The sequence below is a fragment of the Dicentrarchus labrax genome, unplaced genomic scaffold (assembly GCF_905237075.1).
Source record: "Dicentrarchus labrax unplaced genomic scaffold, dlabrax2021, whole genome shotgun sequence".
In the NCBI taxonomy this organism is placed as follows: domain Eukaryota; kingdom Metazoa; phylum Chordata; class Actinopteri; family Moronidae; genus Dicentrarchus; species Dicentrarchus labrax.
Window position 1 is genome coordinate 14641432 of NW_026136714.1, and position 17350 is coordinate 14658781.

Sequence of the window (17350 nt, forward strand, 5' to 3'; positions counted from 1 at the left end):
TATAACCAAATGAACCTCTTACTTAGTTTTTACTGCACTATTCTTATGGACTTAATAAAAAAATGACTTGACATGTAGAGAGAGAGAAAATAACATCAAAGAAAACATATTTCTAGTTTAATCTGCTGATAAAAACTTGAAATCTGCACACCAAGCGAGTGAGTGGCTCTTATGTTGAAAATAAAACATGCTCTTATTGTGTAACAAACCGGAAGCAGCTGTGGTGCAACCGTTAGCTTCACGACGCGCTCACCTCCTCTGCGGGGCATCCCTGTTTCTCTCTTCAAGTCTTCAAATGCACGACTTCCACCGTCGGCACAAACAGAGGATGTGGAGGCCCGGTTCGTGTTAACAGCACACGTTAATATGAGGATAAAGAGATAAAGAAAACGCCCTGGTAGAGGTTAGTAACGTAACTGGGATTTATCCCCGTTTGACAACGCGGAAATGAGCCAGATGTCTTGTTTGACAGATGTTGCTAACTAGCTTAGCTTAGTGTGCTAGTATCTTGTTTTCGTACAAGACAGGTAGGTAATGTTTGTGTTGTTCAGTGCTTCGACAGAGGGTGGCGAGTCGTACGTTTAATATTGTTGTTTTAAAGAGAGGCTTAATGTTGTGTCTGATTAAATAGAGGCGGCAGACTCAGGTGCAGCAGCATGTTGGCCTGTAGATCAGGTTTTAAACAGGGCTGGGGCTTCACAGAGGAAGAGCTCAAAGATATTTAACATTATCTTTACTGATGTTTTAACAGGTGTATATACTGGTGGAGATTTATGGTGGAAAGCAGAATATTTTCCTCATTTCTTAGGTTTTGGGTAGTGTTTCCCTCCTTTGTAGAGGCAACTAACAACTAAGGGACAAGTGTCAGTATCCTCTGCTGATGTGGGACTGTACAGCTCATTGAGAAGTTGTTTGTGATATTGGGTTTTACACTTTGAAAACCTAGAGATGCGCTGATGTTTTTCTTCAGATCACAACGATATTTCACCCTCCTTTACACTGACACCCTGCATATAGTTTCAATTCAATAAATCTGACTTTTTTTAGACATGTCTAAGGTAATAAACTATGTTTAAGGTAGGAAGTTAGGTTTACAGGCCATTAAATCAACTAATATGAACTTTTCACTAGCTATGTAAAGATATATCGCAAGACGATAATGAAAAATTAATTGTGATATTAATCGTGGTATCGTGGTACAAAGACATCAGTTTTACTTCACAAAAGGAAATAGTGTTGTTTTGCAGTTACCTCAGAATTAAAAAAAAATGATTATATAATTTGATAAGAAAATATAAGAAAATTAAACTCTAAGAAAATCTTTCATTCATTCACTCAAAATCTTGTCATTTTCTTAAAATTGTATTATGAACCTAGTGTTGCGTTTTTCTCAAAAAAAGAGTTGAGTGTATCGTTACATCCCTACTTTTACAGCTGCAGTATATCAGTCATTGACATATATATATATATATATATATATAAGTATTTTTTTAAAAATATGGATACAAAAAATATGTGTTTTGGGTACTTTAGAAACAGTGTCTCTCTTACATAGTTTGTCCCACTCAGTGCATATCTTGGTCACACGTCTTTAATGATAAAATTCCCGAGTCCTTATCGAAACGTGTTTGTTTAGGTCATGTATTTATGTTAAAAGCAAATATTGGCCACTGGATTGTTTAAATATCAATATTGATATTGTTCCTAAAAATCCACTATCGGTCAGACATATCCCATCCTAACAAAACCAACATGAGAATCAGGAATATGAGTTGAGTGTGTCCTTTCTCACTGTCCTTTAAAGAGGTCTATCAGTGGGTGTGAAGGACTTTTTTTAAGTGGCAAACAGTACTCAGAAAAAGCAAAGCCAGTTTATTATTTTCCTCAGATGAGCCATCAGCGTTTTATTTGTACTATTTGCTGAATGTAACTGAAGTTTATAGTAATTAGATTTACTGTTTTTCCACTTGCATGCCCATAATGTCTCATATCTCATTAGATAGTACTTTATTTTTCCTTTTAAACACCCATACTAATGGCATAAACTAAAACTCAGCTCTTCATTTTGTTTAGTCCCAGTTAAGTTAAAAGAAAGTGGAGTGATGATGTTTGCTGTTGACTGAAGTCCACTCCAAGAATCAAAATGAAGAGGAGGCTGCTTCGTGGTTTCCTGTCCGAAGTTTCCATCCGGATGGCGCTGTTGGTTGTGTTCCTGTAAGCCTGACCACCGTTTGAATCATTTGCATCATTGCTTTATGGATCCATAATTTAAAAGGGAGGCACAGTTTTTATAATACTGCTCTTCTTGTGTTTGTGTAGTGTGACAGAGCAGCTTCCTCCTTTCTACCGTGAGATACAACCAGAGGAGATGTGGTTGTATAAATTCCATCGTGTGGAGAAAGACCACGTGCCCACCTCTCTTATGTTTGTAAGTAATACGTCTGCATGCTTCTGAGATAAAATGGAACATAATAAATCCCTCAGTTCAGCCTTGTGGCCTCTTACCTGATCCCTGACAACAATTACTTCCCTCCTACTGTGTTTATTAAAGGACCATACCAATGTTTTTTTTTAGCACATTAATCACTAGCAGTTTACATGACAAGGATTCTCCAATAGCAGATCATAAGGTTTTAGATTAATTCCCTTGTTGAATCCCGATGGTTGCTTCAGATGGGAAAATCTACCACAGTGGATGTGGCATGTCTTTTATTTTTGTCAAGAACTTTAGTGCCACTGCAGATCTTTCAAATGCAGAGCTGCTCAGCAAGAACGTCACAGACTAAAACAGAGATGATGGACATAAACGCTTAAAGTATTGATACAGATCTGACCTTACTCAAACAAGTCTCTCTGCAAGTTGATTTCTATTCTGTGGCTGCTGGAAAAGTCTGTTTAAACCAGTGTGTGCTTCCCAAAAATTGCAATATTTGTAGGATTTTGTGTAAGTAGCCTGGTTAATGGACAACACTGACATAGTCCCTTTTTTAGTGGAAGCACAAAGAAGCAATCACAGAAAAACGTGTATGTTCATGCTTACAGACACACATTCATTTCCCTATAAGTGGATTAAAACCGTTTCTCTTTTTTGCTTCAGAGTGTGGCAGTTTTCACCCCACTGATTGTAATTCTGGTCTTCGCCTTCTTGAAGAAGTCAGAGCGAGGAGATGTGAAGGAAGCCTCGCTGGGTAAGAAAGCTGCATACAGACATTCGGTTTTTCATATTAAATCTAAAATTGTCAACCAGTTTTTGGAGCTGACTCTGTTGTTTCTCTCTGTCATCCAGCTGTGAGTTTGACTCTGGTGCTGAATGGAGTTTTCACCAACGTCATCAAACTTGTCGTTGGCAGGTAAACACTGTAGACAACCTAGCAGATGATAATGTTACACAGCGGAAAAAAAAGCTTAAATCTGTCCTGTGTTTGTCCCTCCCTCAGGCCACGGCCAGACTTCTTCTATCGCTGTTTCCCAGACGGTCAGATGAACCTGGAGTTGCGCTGCAGCGGTGACCCAGATGTCGTCATGGAGGGCAGGAAGAGCTTTCCCAGCGGACACTCTTCCTGTAAGGGCCTTTCATGGTTGATTATGCATCAGTAGCTGGTACATATTCCTCAGCAGGCAACAAAGCAAAACAACAAATGCACAAAGTGGGGCAAGAGGGCATGTGGTATGTGGTATATCTGAAAATAGATGTATGTAAGTGTATTTTAGCCTCCAGGGTCTTATTTTGTTGTATAAGCAGGAGAACATCCCACGTTACTCTAAAAAGTATCTCTCCATGTCAAATCCCTGCCCTTTCTCTTTGAGTTATCTTGTGTATGAAACTTCCTCTGGCTCTGACCACCCTGTCTATCCTTTCTCCTTGGTCGCAGTCGCCTTTGCGGGATTGGGTTTCACGGCGCTGTACATCGGAGGAAAGCTGCGCTGCTTTAATGCAGCGGGCCGAGGCAGAGCATGGCGGCTGTGTGCCTTCCTCATCCCTTTACTCATCGCAGCAGTGATTGCCCTCTCCAGAACCTGCGACTACAAACACCACTGGCAAGGTCAGAGTCACAGAAAAGCTTCGAATGGCTCAATGCAGCTTATGAAAAACAATATTTATATGATGTGGATCACCAATAGTCAAGCAAACAAATAGGACAGTTTAAAAGTTATTTCCTTAAATCGATTTACATCAACCTGTAGTGTCGATCTCATCCACACTTCACTCGGTGACCTTTTTTGTTCAACTTTTTTGTTTAACTTGTTTGTTTGTTCCACTCTTAGTGAACACAACACCAGACAAATTTGAAACAAAAGAATCTGCAAACACAATGATGATCAAAGCCAAATTGCAGACAGGAAAATTAAATTTAAACAAAATTTGATAAGAAGATAATTTCATGCAAGATGTCCCGTTGTCCTGGGAGCAATAAAAATAGCATCTGAGGCACAAAGATACAGTGTCAAATCCTTACAAATGAAATTATTACAATTAATGCATTACAGTTATGGAATATATATAATATCAATTGTTTAGTGTTTAAGAACGTGAAGTGGCACCGGCTATGTCAGACGCGTACTACTGGATGTGTTCCTATAGTTTGTTTGACCTTCGCTCTCACTCTTTCTCTTCAGGATCTCTGGATAAGGGGGGTTCCTATAGCTTTTATGTAAATAATTTGTTTGAGCTTTTAAATATTTAAATTTGATCTTCTCCAAAGTTTGTGGATGTAACTTTCCGTCAGAAACTGGTTTGCATTTGCACTGCGGTCTGAACTGATGCATTTATTGATCAGTTATAAATAAACAAGTAACTCAACCAATGAATGACTAAAATAATAATGAAGACTGATTGTGGTTTAAATCTTTTATTCAGATGTCAAACAATTAGCAGAACTTCAGTTGAGTCAATGAAGCGAGTTATTAAACTATATTCATTATGTAGAAGGAGAAAAATAACTTCAAAACGATTTAATGTTGTAAGTAGAATCCGGAACAGTTGCAGGTCACTGAGGATAAAGTTCATTTCTACCTCTGCATGCAAATATAACTTGCAAGCTCATTTGAAAAAGAAACTAGTGTTGAACCTTCATTTGTAAAACATTTACATAACCACAAGGTTTGTACAACGTCTTTAACGTTTGGGAGATGCTCAATTTTATATTTGTTATGTTTTTAAGGTAAGGTATATATTCAAATACACTGTTCTTTTAATATTTGACAGGAAATTATTCTGTTGTCATTTTGTTTCTCGTGGCACATTAAGTAATCTTGATCAAAACACAAAGATAATATGAACAGCTGGTAAATGACAATATATTGATGGCTGTGGGTATAAAGGATGTCTGTTAACTTAAAGATAAGATAAGATAGACTTTATTGATCCCACACTGGGGGAATTCACTCCACAATTGCATTTATAGTAACAATTTAGATGTGATGATTGACTTTGAGAGTCTGGAAGGTTTTGGTTTATGTAGCTTGACTTTTTCTCCTAAGAAGCTGTACAAACACTGTAACCCGGAACCATTTTATCACTGCAAGTGCTGGAGAGGTCATTAATTTAACACTGACAAAGCATGAGAACTAAGTGGGGTTTTCATGCTTTATGTCCACATTGTTCTTAGATTTATGGATCTTTGCCGTAGTTCAGCAGGCAGGAAAGTCCTTTTATAGTCCAATGTTCCACACACTCTCTAAACACTGCGTTCTGCCTCCTCACTGCTACTCTCCACCTCCCCAGCATCCCCCTGTGTGAGCATTTAGGTGTAGATAAATGATGTTTTAATGTGCGTTCATGTTGAATAAATGTGTTTATCTCAGGCCTGTGTCAAGCATTTTCAGATCTGTTCCAGGGCCACACTTTTATTGCTTGAATAAATATTTAAAAACTTGACTTGAAATCTAGATCACATACAAAAGCTCATTGTTTGAAGTCCAAGTGATCCAGAGGAAGTTGTCCCCCTTAGTCCACAAACAGTATATATCCCACACTATGTCTATCTGCTGTTTAAGATTGAAACTGTTGCTTTTTGGGGGGTTAACCAGTGAAACACAACAGCTTCTGGTTCTTGGGTATCTCATAACCAAACTCTGTCTGAGGGTTGATATTCTCCCGAAATATTTTAATCTTCACACATGAGCAGAAGATGTGAGTGTATTTAAACTTTATGTGTGTGTGTTATCTCCTCTCTCCCTCACGTAGATGTATTAGTGGGTTCTCTGCTGGGTCTCGCCTTCGCCTGGTTGTGTTACAGACAGCACTACCCTCCACTTCAGGACCCCGACTGCCACAGGCCTCTGCGTCACAGAGAGACTGTTCCCGCCGCACAGGAGCGCAAGCTGGCCAACTCCAACTACATCCTGCCCCTGTAGAACAGCTGTAACTGGATCGTACTCTTTACTGGTGTCACTTATTCTGGGTTACATGGTAATCCTTCTCATTCTGTTTTCTCACCCTAGGGCTGGGCAGTATACCAATATTTATTGTTAGTCGTCAATCATTGTAACGGTTTTGTAGGAGTTTTCTTTTTGTATGGTGAAACATGACATGTAGTTTATTTTCCAAACTAAAATGACAAATGTCACATTTCATCTGGATGGTTTCTGAAACACTTGAGAGTTGCTGTAAAATAACAACTCCGGTTAAACATGGTGGACTTCAGCTACATAAACAAGGTTTAAAGTGTAGGTTTTACTAACCTAAACAGACATTATCACATACAACATTCATCAGTATCTAAGGGTCTGGTGAATATATTTATTATTATCCATCCATATGGCCCAGCCCTGCACACCCTGTGTATTGTGCCTATAGACCACATGACTTTAAATACTCCCAACAGCTGAGCAGGTCAACTACACAAGCACTGCACTAATAGTCCACTGCCCATTGATCACTAGCTCAGCTGCTGAGAAACACTTTCTCTCATGTAGGGTCACGATTATGTGATTGTTTTTAAACTTGCAGCTTTTTCAACAAGCAGGGTCGAGACTATACAGTTTGCATACAGTATATACAGTTTATATACGGTATATACAGTGTCTATACAGTATGTATAAAAGTATATACAGTATATACAGTTTGTATACAGTTTGTGCATGGACGTTCATTTTGGAAACAGTATATGGTGAGGAGAGTCGGAGCTCAGCTTGGTGCCGAAACAATTAGGTGGTTAAACCAGTAGGTGAATTAATCGACAACACTTTTGATAATTGATTAAGCTTTGATGTCATTCATCAGCCAATAATGTCAAACATTTGGTGGTTGCAGCTTCACAACTGTGAAGATTTGAAGACTTTTTTTTATCACTGTAAATTGAATATATAAGGGTTGGACTCTTGGTAAGACAAAACAAGTGAAAAGTCGTCTTCAGCAATTAAATCTGGTTCAGGTGTGATCACAAGACCTAAATGTGAGACAAGAACCCAGGACAGGAGGCTGAATGAACACCATAAACACACAAACTCAGCTGACTGTGAAAGTCGTCACCTAGAAGTCAGAGGACTTCCTTAAACCAACACCAGAGTTACAATCTCTCCACCGTATGCAAACCACTTGATATCACATGCTCAAAAGTTTAAATTTAGGTTACGTGATGCCACTTGATGCCAGCTCCACTCACTAAAGACTGAGATCAGGTTGAGAGTTTCAAATAATTAGCGAGTGGACCTTTGAGCTTAGATTATCCGCACCATAAAGTATTTAATCCGACAGGGAAACTGGTGAAGAAACAGGTTTTCATATCTTAACGTAAGGGTGGGCGATATGGTTAAAATTAACACAAAATCTATTGTCTGTATAATTTATATACATTGATATCATGTCATATTTAATTGAGCTTCTGGAGAATCAATCCAGTTTATGGATAAAATGTTCACACAGGAATGTCCATTATTAATATTAGAGATATTAGATATTAGACATTTTCTTATCGTCAACAAATTCTATGAAGAGTCCAAAACCAACAATGTTTCACATCACTCTGTGTCTGTTTATTCACACTGAAGGCTAAAAAACTTTAACAATCACTCACTAATATACTTTATTTATTGTACTTGTCATTTCTGAAAAAGGCTCAGTATTTCAGCCAGGCACTGTAGTTTTTAGCTAATGTTACTTAACGTGTTGTTGGGGGTCTATTTTCAGTCGTGGATTAATACACATTTAGTGCCCAGGTTGTTTTGGGGGGAAAATGGAGATCTATGGCACAGAGGACTAAGATCTACACAGACAATATCTATCAGAGGGATCAATTCACTGTTGGTTTTGATGTTTTCATTAGATTTGTTGACAATAACAAAAGTACATTTAACTTAAAAGGATAGCTACCATGTTATTAACTGTACAGTAAAATTTGACATGTTGATATTGTCTCATGGTTCACGTCAACATACGGACCACTTCTATCTGAAAGCACCTCTTTGGTTTCCTTCAAGTGTAAAACCACTTCTCTGTTTGATCTCCACAGTTCTGCTCTACTGCCTCTGTCTCGAGTGCTTTAAATCTCTCTGTCTTCCTATATTATATTTTGAATGTTTCCATTCACAGATTGCTTGAATAATATATTCTGGAAAAGGGTTCATATGCCCAATCTTCAGTATAACGCCTCGATGTAGCAGTTCCAGACATCTCCTCTCATAGTTGTTTGCTCCACAGCACATCTGCTAACATCACAAGTTAATGTGACTGTAAAAGTGAGATAAATGTTTTCCTACATCAGTGGTCTCAGGCTTACTGTAGGTCTGGTTTTTGTTACTGCACACTCTGCTGGCTCCTCTGCCGACCCGTCTAAAGTGTGAACGTTCACCAGAGAGGTGGAAAGAGGAGAGACGTGGTGTACAGGGGGTTGGTTGTTGGAGTGACAGATCAGACTGTAACCTTTCCAGATGATGGTGCTCACCTCCCAGTGCTCCTGCTGGTCAGGTTTTCTATCCTGTTAATAGTTTTATCGGCATGCAAAGTTTGGTGGAAACATTTGTTTTCGTTTGGTTTTTTTGGTAGTTTTCATCGACTTTCATTTAAGACTGTGAACGCTACCGTCTGTGGTCCGGTTATTATTTTTATTTGTTTACTTTTTTTTGGTTTTATCTTTTTGTTAATGTTTGTAAGGTTGGTTTTCAATTGGAAGGAACGTCAACTATTACGTTCAGTTACTGTTGTATGCAAGTTGAAAACACGAGAAACAACCAAACTTTTTATGTTTTTGTTTGTGTGTGAAACCAGCCAAAGGTTTGCAGGGTCAAAGCACTTTTGCGCTGTGAATCGAGCTTAAAGCAGGTGGATCACAGTGGTTTCAGACCAAACTCGGTAAAAAAAACAGATGAATTTGTGCCTTTGTTTACTATATTACTCTTTAATTAATTAATGAAGTATATACTGCATGTTACAGTGTATGCTCTCTGTCATGTCGTGTACACAACTTTGTTCTCAAGCTTTACATTTTTTTTTATTGTTTTACAGTGTATAGGTTTCAGGTGCAAAGATACTACATGATGTTTAAATGTGGCATGCTGCCTTTCTTTACCTCTGTTGCTGATGGAGTCAAATGTGAAGATTTCTAGGTGGAAACATGTTAAATTTACAACTGAGGGAGTAGCCAACTTTACTTTTTACAAACCTTTGAGAGAAATCTCAATCTACTCAATCTTACAGGTATTTATGAGATGATGTACAGGTCTAAGTGTATTTACGTTTGGGGCATGTAGGACTTTACTTGAATTTTGAATATTTGTTTGTTTACCTTAAATGTTATTAATGTTATTTCATTATAATAGGAATCATATTTGTGGGCAAATGGGCTTCTGGGGGATCTTTAAGACAAAAAAAAAATGAATGGGACTCTGCTGCATTTTGATAAAATCCTGCATGTTTTAGAGTTGAAGAGCAACATATTTTCTTCATTATTTCCTTCCAAACCCTCACATTTCTATCCATTTCTATTAATTTATGTGAATTTCAGCACATGTATACTGTATCAGGTTGATGATCGTGTCTGGTCTCCTTCAGATCTTCTGTCATGACGTATATTAAAACTTGCCTGTTTGCTTTACTTATGTTGTGCTCATCATAAGTTTGCCTTGGCTTGTAGGAGCACATAGCAGCCGCTATCATGCTGATACAGTATCCTGATTGTACATGTTGTGATGCTTTTAATGACTCTTTTGGTGACACTAAATGATGTTTCTAAATAATCTTGCAATACACACCCTGTCCGCTGCTTATTTTCTCTCTCTGCTTAGAGTGTGTGTGATGGTTACAGGCATTATATGAACTTTAAAGGATACGTTGAAAGGTGAGAAAAGGAATTAATAACAGGGTATAGCAACAAAAATGTGCTTATTTCAAATTTGTTTTCTGTTTTAAATCTCTTCACTTTTACATTTCTAGCTATTGCTTTATATACAATACTAATGCATAACAATATAGAAGCACTTAATCTTGATTAAATTAGGAGAGTTGAAGGAACGTCACCATCAGGGTTGTGGTTGCAGCCAGGATATGAGAAATTAGTTTATTTCTAAAATTGTCTTTATTAATTCAACTGTATTTTATATAAATGTGATCTCCCTAATTTATAGTTTAAATGCTTACTTATGACCTCCCCATTTATAATAGTTTGCTATAACCCTGACTGTGCGTTCCTTCAGCCCTCCCAATAAGGATTAGGCAGTGGTGGATATGAGATATTGTATTTGAGTTAAACTAGCAACACTAAAAAAGTACATAAAGTATTTAAAGTATACTTAAAAGTACACATTATGCAGTACGGCCCATGTCAGAATATTATATTGCTGGATTATTATCAGTGATGCATTAATGTGCACAGGCAGATTTGAATTACATTATAAAATGCTGCATAGTTTAACATGTAATAATAATATTAATATATTATAATTTATTAGTTGATTTATATTTTGTATTATTGATCTAAATCTGATCAAATAAATAGTAGCAGTGGAGTAAAAAGTCCAGTATTTTCCTCTGAGCTGTAGTTGAGTATTGTTGAGTAAAGATCTAAAGTAACAGAAATATAGTTTCTGTACCAGAGTTCACATAAGACTTTATAAAACCTTATTTAGCAGGAATATATAAACTATAAACTATAAATTAAAGTATAAACTAAAGTATAAACTGCTGTCTGTCTGGGTCCTCAATCTGGTGGGCGTGGCCTCGAGCGTATGACGTACGTTAATTCCCTCCCACTGATTGGTTGGACTGTGACGCGCAGATTTGGCGCCACATTTCCAACAAGGAACACAACCACCGCAGCACCGAGCCCCTGACAGCAGACCGCAACAACCCGCTGCTGTTGCCCCTTTAACGCTGGTTTATCTGCGTTCCTCTCTTCTTTTAAAAACCTTTTCATCCGACATTTTTGAAAATGTTCATCGCGGACATAAGGAAGGAGTTTTATGAAGTTGTCGCCAACCAGGTGAGTGCTCCGAGGCTAGCTGTGACACTGGGATAGCTAACTTGACCCGCCGTCGCTGTGCGGTCTGTTCACACTTTTAGAGGATTGATTGATTGTATGAGCTGATACTTGACTCAACTCGGTGTGTCCGTACGGTGCTTTGCTTTCAGAGAGTCGCCCTCCTGGTGGCAGCAGACATCGATGCTCTCTGCGCCTGTAAGATACTACAGGTAAGATAACCCGCTAACTGTTAGCAAACATTAGCTCCCCGCAGACTCACAAAGCTAGTGTTGACTTTTTATCTTCTCTAAAACCCTTCAAATTACTGTTATTATCATAATGTATCCTGTAGTAAGAGTTATTTCAGCCCTGTATAGTGTTTATGTGCACTGACTACCATGAGTTATTTAGTACCCCCAGGTATTATGGTCATACAATCTTTTTATTGTATTTATATGTATACACATTTATTAGTTTATGTTCCCACTTCAGGCCCAAGTGGCCCCAGTCTGATGTTTTTTGCTCGTATGTGACTCAGATATTGTTGTTTTCATGACTCTTTCGACCACTATCCTATCCTGTGTATCCTGTAATATTAGCTGCAGTTGTTTGATAAAGCTATAATGTGTGACAGCACAGCATTATAATAAAGTACTGGGGTACTAAAGAGATGACCTCACCTACAATCTTGTTTCCAGATTTAAGACAACATGTTTGTTTGGTACAGACCCCCCAAAAAATGCCACATTATCATGATTTTAATAGTTTTTTTTCCAGTGAAAATTGAATTTGTGATACAAAAATGATTATCATTAATCGTTAATCATATCCCAATATCTCTCCAAATAATCGCAAAATGAAGTTTTAACCATGTTGTGCAGCCCTACCACATTACATGAAATGCTGATTATACATTCAGATTAGTCTATAAAGTTTCTTTTGAGCTTTGTTTTCAGTGACATTGGCTCAAGATTCACGGTTCCTGTGTCCTTGCCAGTAAGAGGGTAATGATGAATTAGGGAATTAAACCATAATAGCTCAATCTTTTTGTCTCTTTACCAGGCGCTGTTCCACTGTGACCAGGTCCAGTACACACTTGTGCCTGTCACTGGCTGGCAGGACCTTGGCACAGCCTTCCTTGAGCACAAAGAGCAGGTATGATCGGACCTGAGCTTACACGTGACTCAATGACAGAAGGATAAGCAAGGTTGACGCTAAATGTACTATTTTTGGTTTATGGTGTGTTGTAGTTCCGGTACTTTGTTCTCATCAACTGCGGGGCAAATGTTGACCTCCTTGAGATGCTGCAGCCGGACGACGACTCCATCTTCTTCATCTGTGACACTCACCGCCCTGTAGATGTGGTCAATGTCTACAATGACACCCAGGTGATTGATTGTCATCAGTTGAGCTGTAGTCTCTCTCTCTCTCTCTCTCTCTCTCTCTCTCTCTCTCTCTCTCTCTCTCTCTCTCTCCTGTGTAGAGGAAACTGTGCTGCCATTCTCACACTTCTGAAGTGTAACATTGTGTAAACTGCTGTCACCTCATCCACAGATAAAGCTACTAATCAAACAGGATGATGACCTCGGTGTGCCCACATACGATGATATCTTTCGAGATGAAGATGATGAGGAAGGAGGTGACTCTGGAAATGAGAGCGATGAAGGCTCAGAGCCGTCTGGGAAACGAAGGAGATTTGATGAAGTGCGTATTGAACAGAATGAGAATGCACCACTGAAATTGATCAGAACGGGGTTGACTCTAATGATTGTGTGTCTATGTATCATGTCATCGCAGGGGGCAGTTGAGAGGAGAATCGAAAGACAGCGAGCGAAGAGGGAGTGGGAGGCCCGAAGGTGAAGTGTTTCTAAAAGAAGAATAAAATAGACGTTACAATTTCTAAACTGACACTCACTGTTTCACTACTTTTTCAGGAGAGAAATCCTGTTCGACTATGAGCAGTATGAATATCATGGGACTTCTGTGAGTAGATGCTTTTTATTTGATTTTTGAGTTCTGGAAACCACAGATGAGGATGGAAAATTAAACTTGATTTGCATGTTAAACTTTCACAAACTACATTATATCCACATTTTAGAGTCCAGTATGCATAGTCACATATTGTTTCATGTGTCTGTTTTCAGGCTGCAATGATGTTTTTTGAGCTGGCTTGGGTGTTGACCAAAGACACCAAGGACATGCTCTGGTAAGCCATATGATAAAATCTTTCTTTTTTTAATGACTTAACCATTGTGGAAATACACAGTACACTTACTGTAAAGACATTTAGATGTTGAGTTCTTTTTCCTGTGCAGGTGGGCCGTCATTGGGCTGACGGACCAGTGGGTTCATGATAAAATCACACAGTAAGACCGTGTTCAGTATTTCAAAGCATATTTCTCAAGAACAAATCATTCATGTTTTTTTGCTTCATTATTGGATACATAAGTTATATTTCCTGCATGTTTGCATTCAGTTGTTTATCCAATCTTAAGTTTTCTTGTCTGCTTTGCTCCTTTTAGTATGAAGTATGTAACAGACATCGCCACAATGCAGAGACACGTTTCCCGGCATAACCACCGAAACGAGGATGAGGAGAACTCTCTCTCCATCGACTGTATGAGGATCTCCTTTGAATACGAGTATCCTTTATTCACCTGGCATGTTGTCATCATGGGTCTTTTTATATCCTAGCTTTTCCACATGTTCGAGTATAGAGAAAGGAATCACTCATACAAACTTTGTAACTCTTTTTCCCTTTGAGTTTTCCTCAACCATCTGCTTCAGCCTCCGTCTAACCCTCTACCAGCACTGGTCCCTGTATGAGAGCATCTGTAATTCCTGTTACACATCATGCCACTTTAAGCTTTGGACGTTAAATGGCCAAAAGAAACTCCAAGAGTTCCTTGCTGACATGGGGTAAGTGACCAGAAATCCAGTGAAACATTTATCAACAAAACTACTAATTTTATTAAATGAAATTCAACATGAGCCTGTGATTTTTAAATAGAGATTGCTAACTTGATTTACCTTAACAGGCTACCTCTGAAGCAAGTGAGGCAGAAATTCAACTCTATGGACATGTCAATCAAAGAGAACCTAAGGGAGGTCATTGAGGAGTCTTCCAATAAATACGGGTATGAATCTAGAAATAACTTAAAGAAAGAGCTTCACTAGCTGTTACATTCAGATGAATTTATTGACAGACAACCTGAAACGGTTTCTTTTTTCTTTTTTTCCCCCAATCAACCAGTATGAAGGACATCCGCATTCAGACATTTGGAGTTCACTTTGGCTTTAAGAACCGCTTCCTGGCCAGTGACATGGTGCATGCTACTGCTGCCTTGCTGGAGAGCACTGAGAAAGATGAGAGCGACAGTGACAACTTCATCAAGGCTCTGGACTCTCTTTCCAGGTGTGTTGCAGAAACCTATTGTTAGTTCATTGACCAGAATACAGTTGCTCTTTTAAAGCTACAAAATTTCTGTTTAAGATCAGATTACAGTGTGACGTTTACTTTCTGTGTAGGAGCAACCTTGATCGTCTACATTCAGGCATTGACCAGGCTAAGAAGAAGCTTATAGCCGTCCAGCAGACTGTAGCAAGCTGCATCTGTACCAACCTCATCCTGTCCCAGGGACCCTTCCTCTACTGCTACCTCATGGAGGTATGGATGTCTGTGTGCACATTTGTGTGGTTGATTTTTAACAGTATATCCTGCTCAGCTCATTTATTTCCTGCTCTTTCATGTGTAGGGAACACCTGATGTGAAGCTCTTTTCTAAGCCCATGGCCTTGACTCTGCTCTGCAAGTACCTCCTGAAGGCTTTTGTCCATTCTGTAAGTATCATATTGTGAAAGAAGAAGCTTTAACTTGCACTGAAGACCTTCTGTTGTCACTCTTTCTGTTGTGTTGACTTTGGCTTCTGTTGACTGTTTGTTTGGTTTGTTTTTGTCGGTTAGACGAGGAATAAGCGCTGCAAACTGCTTCCCCTCATCATGGCTGCACCCAAGGACGTGGAGAAGGGGACAGTCATTGTTGTGGGAATCCCACCTGAGTCTGAAACATCTGATAAGAAGAAGTAAGACCTCGCTTTTTTATTTTTAGATGTCTGGGGTATAATTAAAAAATATGAGCCGAGCAAAGAATATACATGATTAATAAAAATACAATACACTATTTTAACCAAACTGTTTTTGTCACTAATCTTAGTGTAAAATATGAATTTGGACTATACAGTCAAATGTTCTGCTGTAGTTCTTGCTATTGACCCTGCAGACTTCCCAATGAGTACATGCTCTCTGTTATGTGATGCTTTGAGAGAAAATAATACTTTTTTCTCAACTGATTTAATCTGTTTGAAATTGACAAACATCTCACTTCCCTTTCCTTAGACTTCAGTAACTGCAGAACAAAATTACTATTTCTTTTGTTTGCCAGTAGTATAAAGAACTAATGGGGTGTGTCTCAATGAGTTACAATGTGACTTCCTTCAGACTGCTGGGTTTGAAAGATATTGAATTTCACAATCGTATAAAATATAGAAGAAGCATTGGAGAAGTTGACACCAGATCATTTTTTGGTGTTTTTACTTGAAAAACGAGTGAAACCACAAACTGATCATGAAAATAGTTTAATTAATTTTCTGATGACTGACAGCTGTAACGTATGTTATGTACAGTATACATAAAGAAATTCCCTATTTCCTCAACTCCTGTCCTTTTCTCTGTACGCAGTTTCTTTGGTCGAGCATTTGAGAAAGCTGCAGAGAGCACCAGCTCCAGAACTCTTCATGACCACTTCGACACTTCAAGTAAGTGATATTGTCATTTATTATTGTGCTGCATCCAAGTCCTCAGAGATGTTTTATATAGGGAGTTGTCCATCTCCTCATTAGACACTAGGTGGCAGCCTTGTCTTTATTTCTAGTGCAGCTTCAATCATCCAATCTCATCATCATGTTTTTTGTCACTACCTGCTGTAACTTCACATCATTTATGTTTCAAATGCAGAATGAGGCTTGTTGAGTGTTTCTACACCTTCTTGTCTGAAACATTTATCCAAACTACCTCTAGTCCTGAGATACATGTTTGTTTTGTTCAGAAGTTACATGCAGAGAAACACTTTGCTGGCTTACAACTGTGTTTCTTTGTGCACTTATTGATTCTTACTGGTGTTTTTCCCTCTGCAGTAATCGAGCTGAAGACGGAGGACAGGAGCAAGTTTCTAGACGCACTCATCACCCTCCTGTCGTGAGAGGAAATGTGAGCATGAGTTTTAAGATCGAGTTCTTGGTTGGAGTCTTGACCTATGCTGCTTCTGTTAACGTCTTTATGTTAGATGTGACTGAGATAAATCGGTCCCATCAGAAACATACAGAGTCACCAGAACAAGAACTTTATCCATGTTTTAAATCAGATTTGTGTGTATATTGTACAGTCTTGTTGTAAATGTGTGGATGTCTTATTTTTGCTTTATATTCTTGTAACATTTGTCTTTTATTCCTGTCTATGTATGTGAGTGGTCCACCACATTTTTACATTTTTAAACATGTTTAATAAATCATCGTAATTCATTTAAATGTTTTGTCTGCCTGTGATCACGAGGAGTTTCTAGTATGTTAGTTACAGTTCTCGAGATGAGAGCTGTATCTATCTTCACTCTTTAGATCCATATTAATAGCAGGTGATCTTATAATATAAAATATAAATCGAAAATAAAACACTTCTAAAAGATTTTTATAAACACCTTTTTTATATTTTTTTGCTGCCAAGTCTCCGAATGTGAAATCCCATGTTGGAGCCTTGCCGTGAGAGATTTTAGACACCAGTTTAATCTCAGGTTAATTAAAAAAACTATTTTTTAAATTTCCTAACTAATATTTATAAAAACGTAAAAGAGAACAATGCAAACAAGGAACTGTGTCTCTACTCTATAAATCATGTCCTTGTGTA

At 38.3% G+C, this 17350-nt stretch overlaps 2 protein-coding genes across 2 annotated transcripts; both read left to right on the forward strand.

Moving 5' to 3' along the window:
* Positions 1 to 236: 236 nt before the first annotated feature.
* Positions 237 to 10188, forward strand: plpp5 (phospholipid phosphatase 5). Its single transcript, XM_051423540.1, has 8 exons — positions 237 to 403; positions 2074 to 2214; positions 2320 to 2428; positions 3098 to 3188; positions 3287 to 3350; positions 3438 to 3562; positions 3873 to 4043; positions 6188 to 10188. The coding sequence occupies exons 2-8, from the start codon at positions 2144 to 2146 to the stop codon at positions 6355 to 6357; spliced, it is 801 nt and encodes a 266-aa protein (XP_051279500.1). The 5' UTR covers positions 237 to 403; positions 2074 to 2143; the 3' UTR covers positions 6358 to 10188.
* Positions 10189 to 11221: 1033 nt separating this feature from the next.
* cdc45 (CDC45 cell division cycle 45 homolog (S. cerevisiae)) lies at positions 11222 to 16977 on the forward strand. Its single transcript, XM_051423505.1, has 18 exons — positions 11222 to 11417; positions 11567 to 11626; positions 12459 to 12551; positions 12647 to 12784; positions 12951 to 13100; positions 13194 to 13252; positions 13331 to 13379; positions 13541 to 13602; positions 13712 to 13762; positions 13919 to 14038; positions 14184 to 14315; positions 14435 to 14533; positions 14650 to 14811; positions 14925 to 15063; positions 15152 to 15235; positions 15359 to 15477; positions 16133 to 16209; positions 16588 to 16977. The coding sequence occupies exons 1-18, from the start codon at positions 11367 to 11369 to the stop codon at positions 16650 to 16652; spliced, it is 1710 nt and encodes a 569-aa protein (XP_051279465.1). The 5' UTR covers positions 11222 to 11366; the 3' UTR covers positions 16653 to 16977.
* The last annotated feature ends 373 nt before the right edge of the window (positions 16978 to 17350 follow it).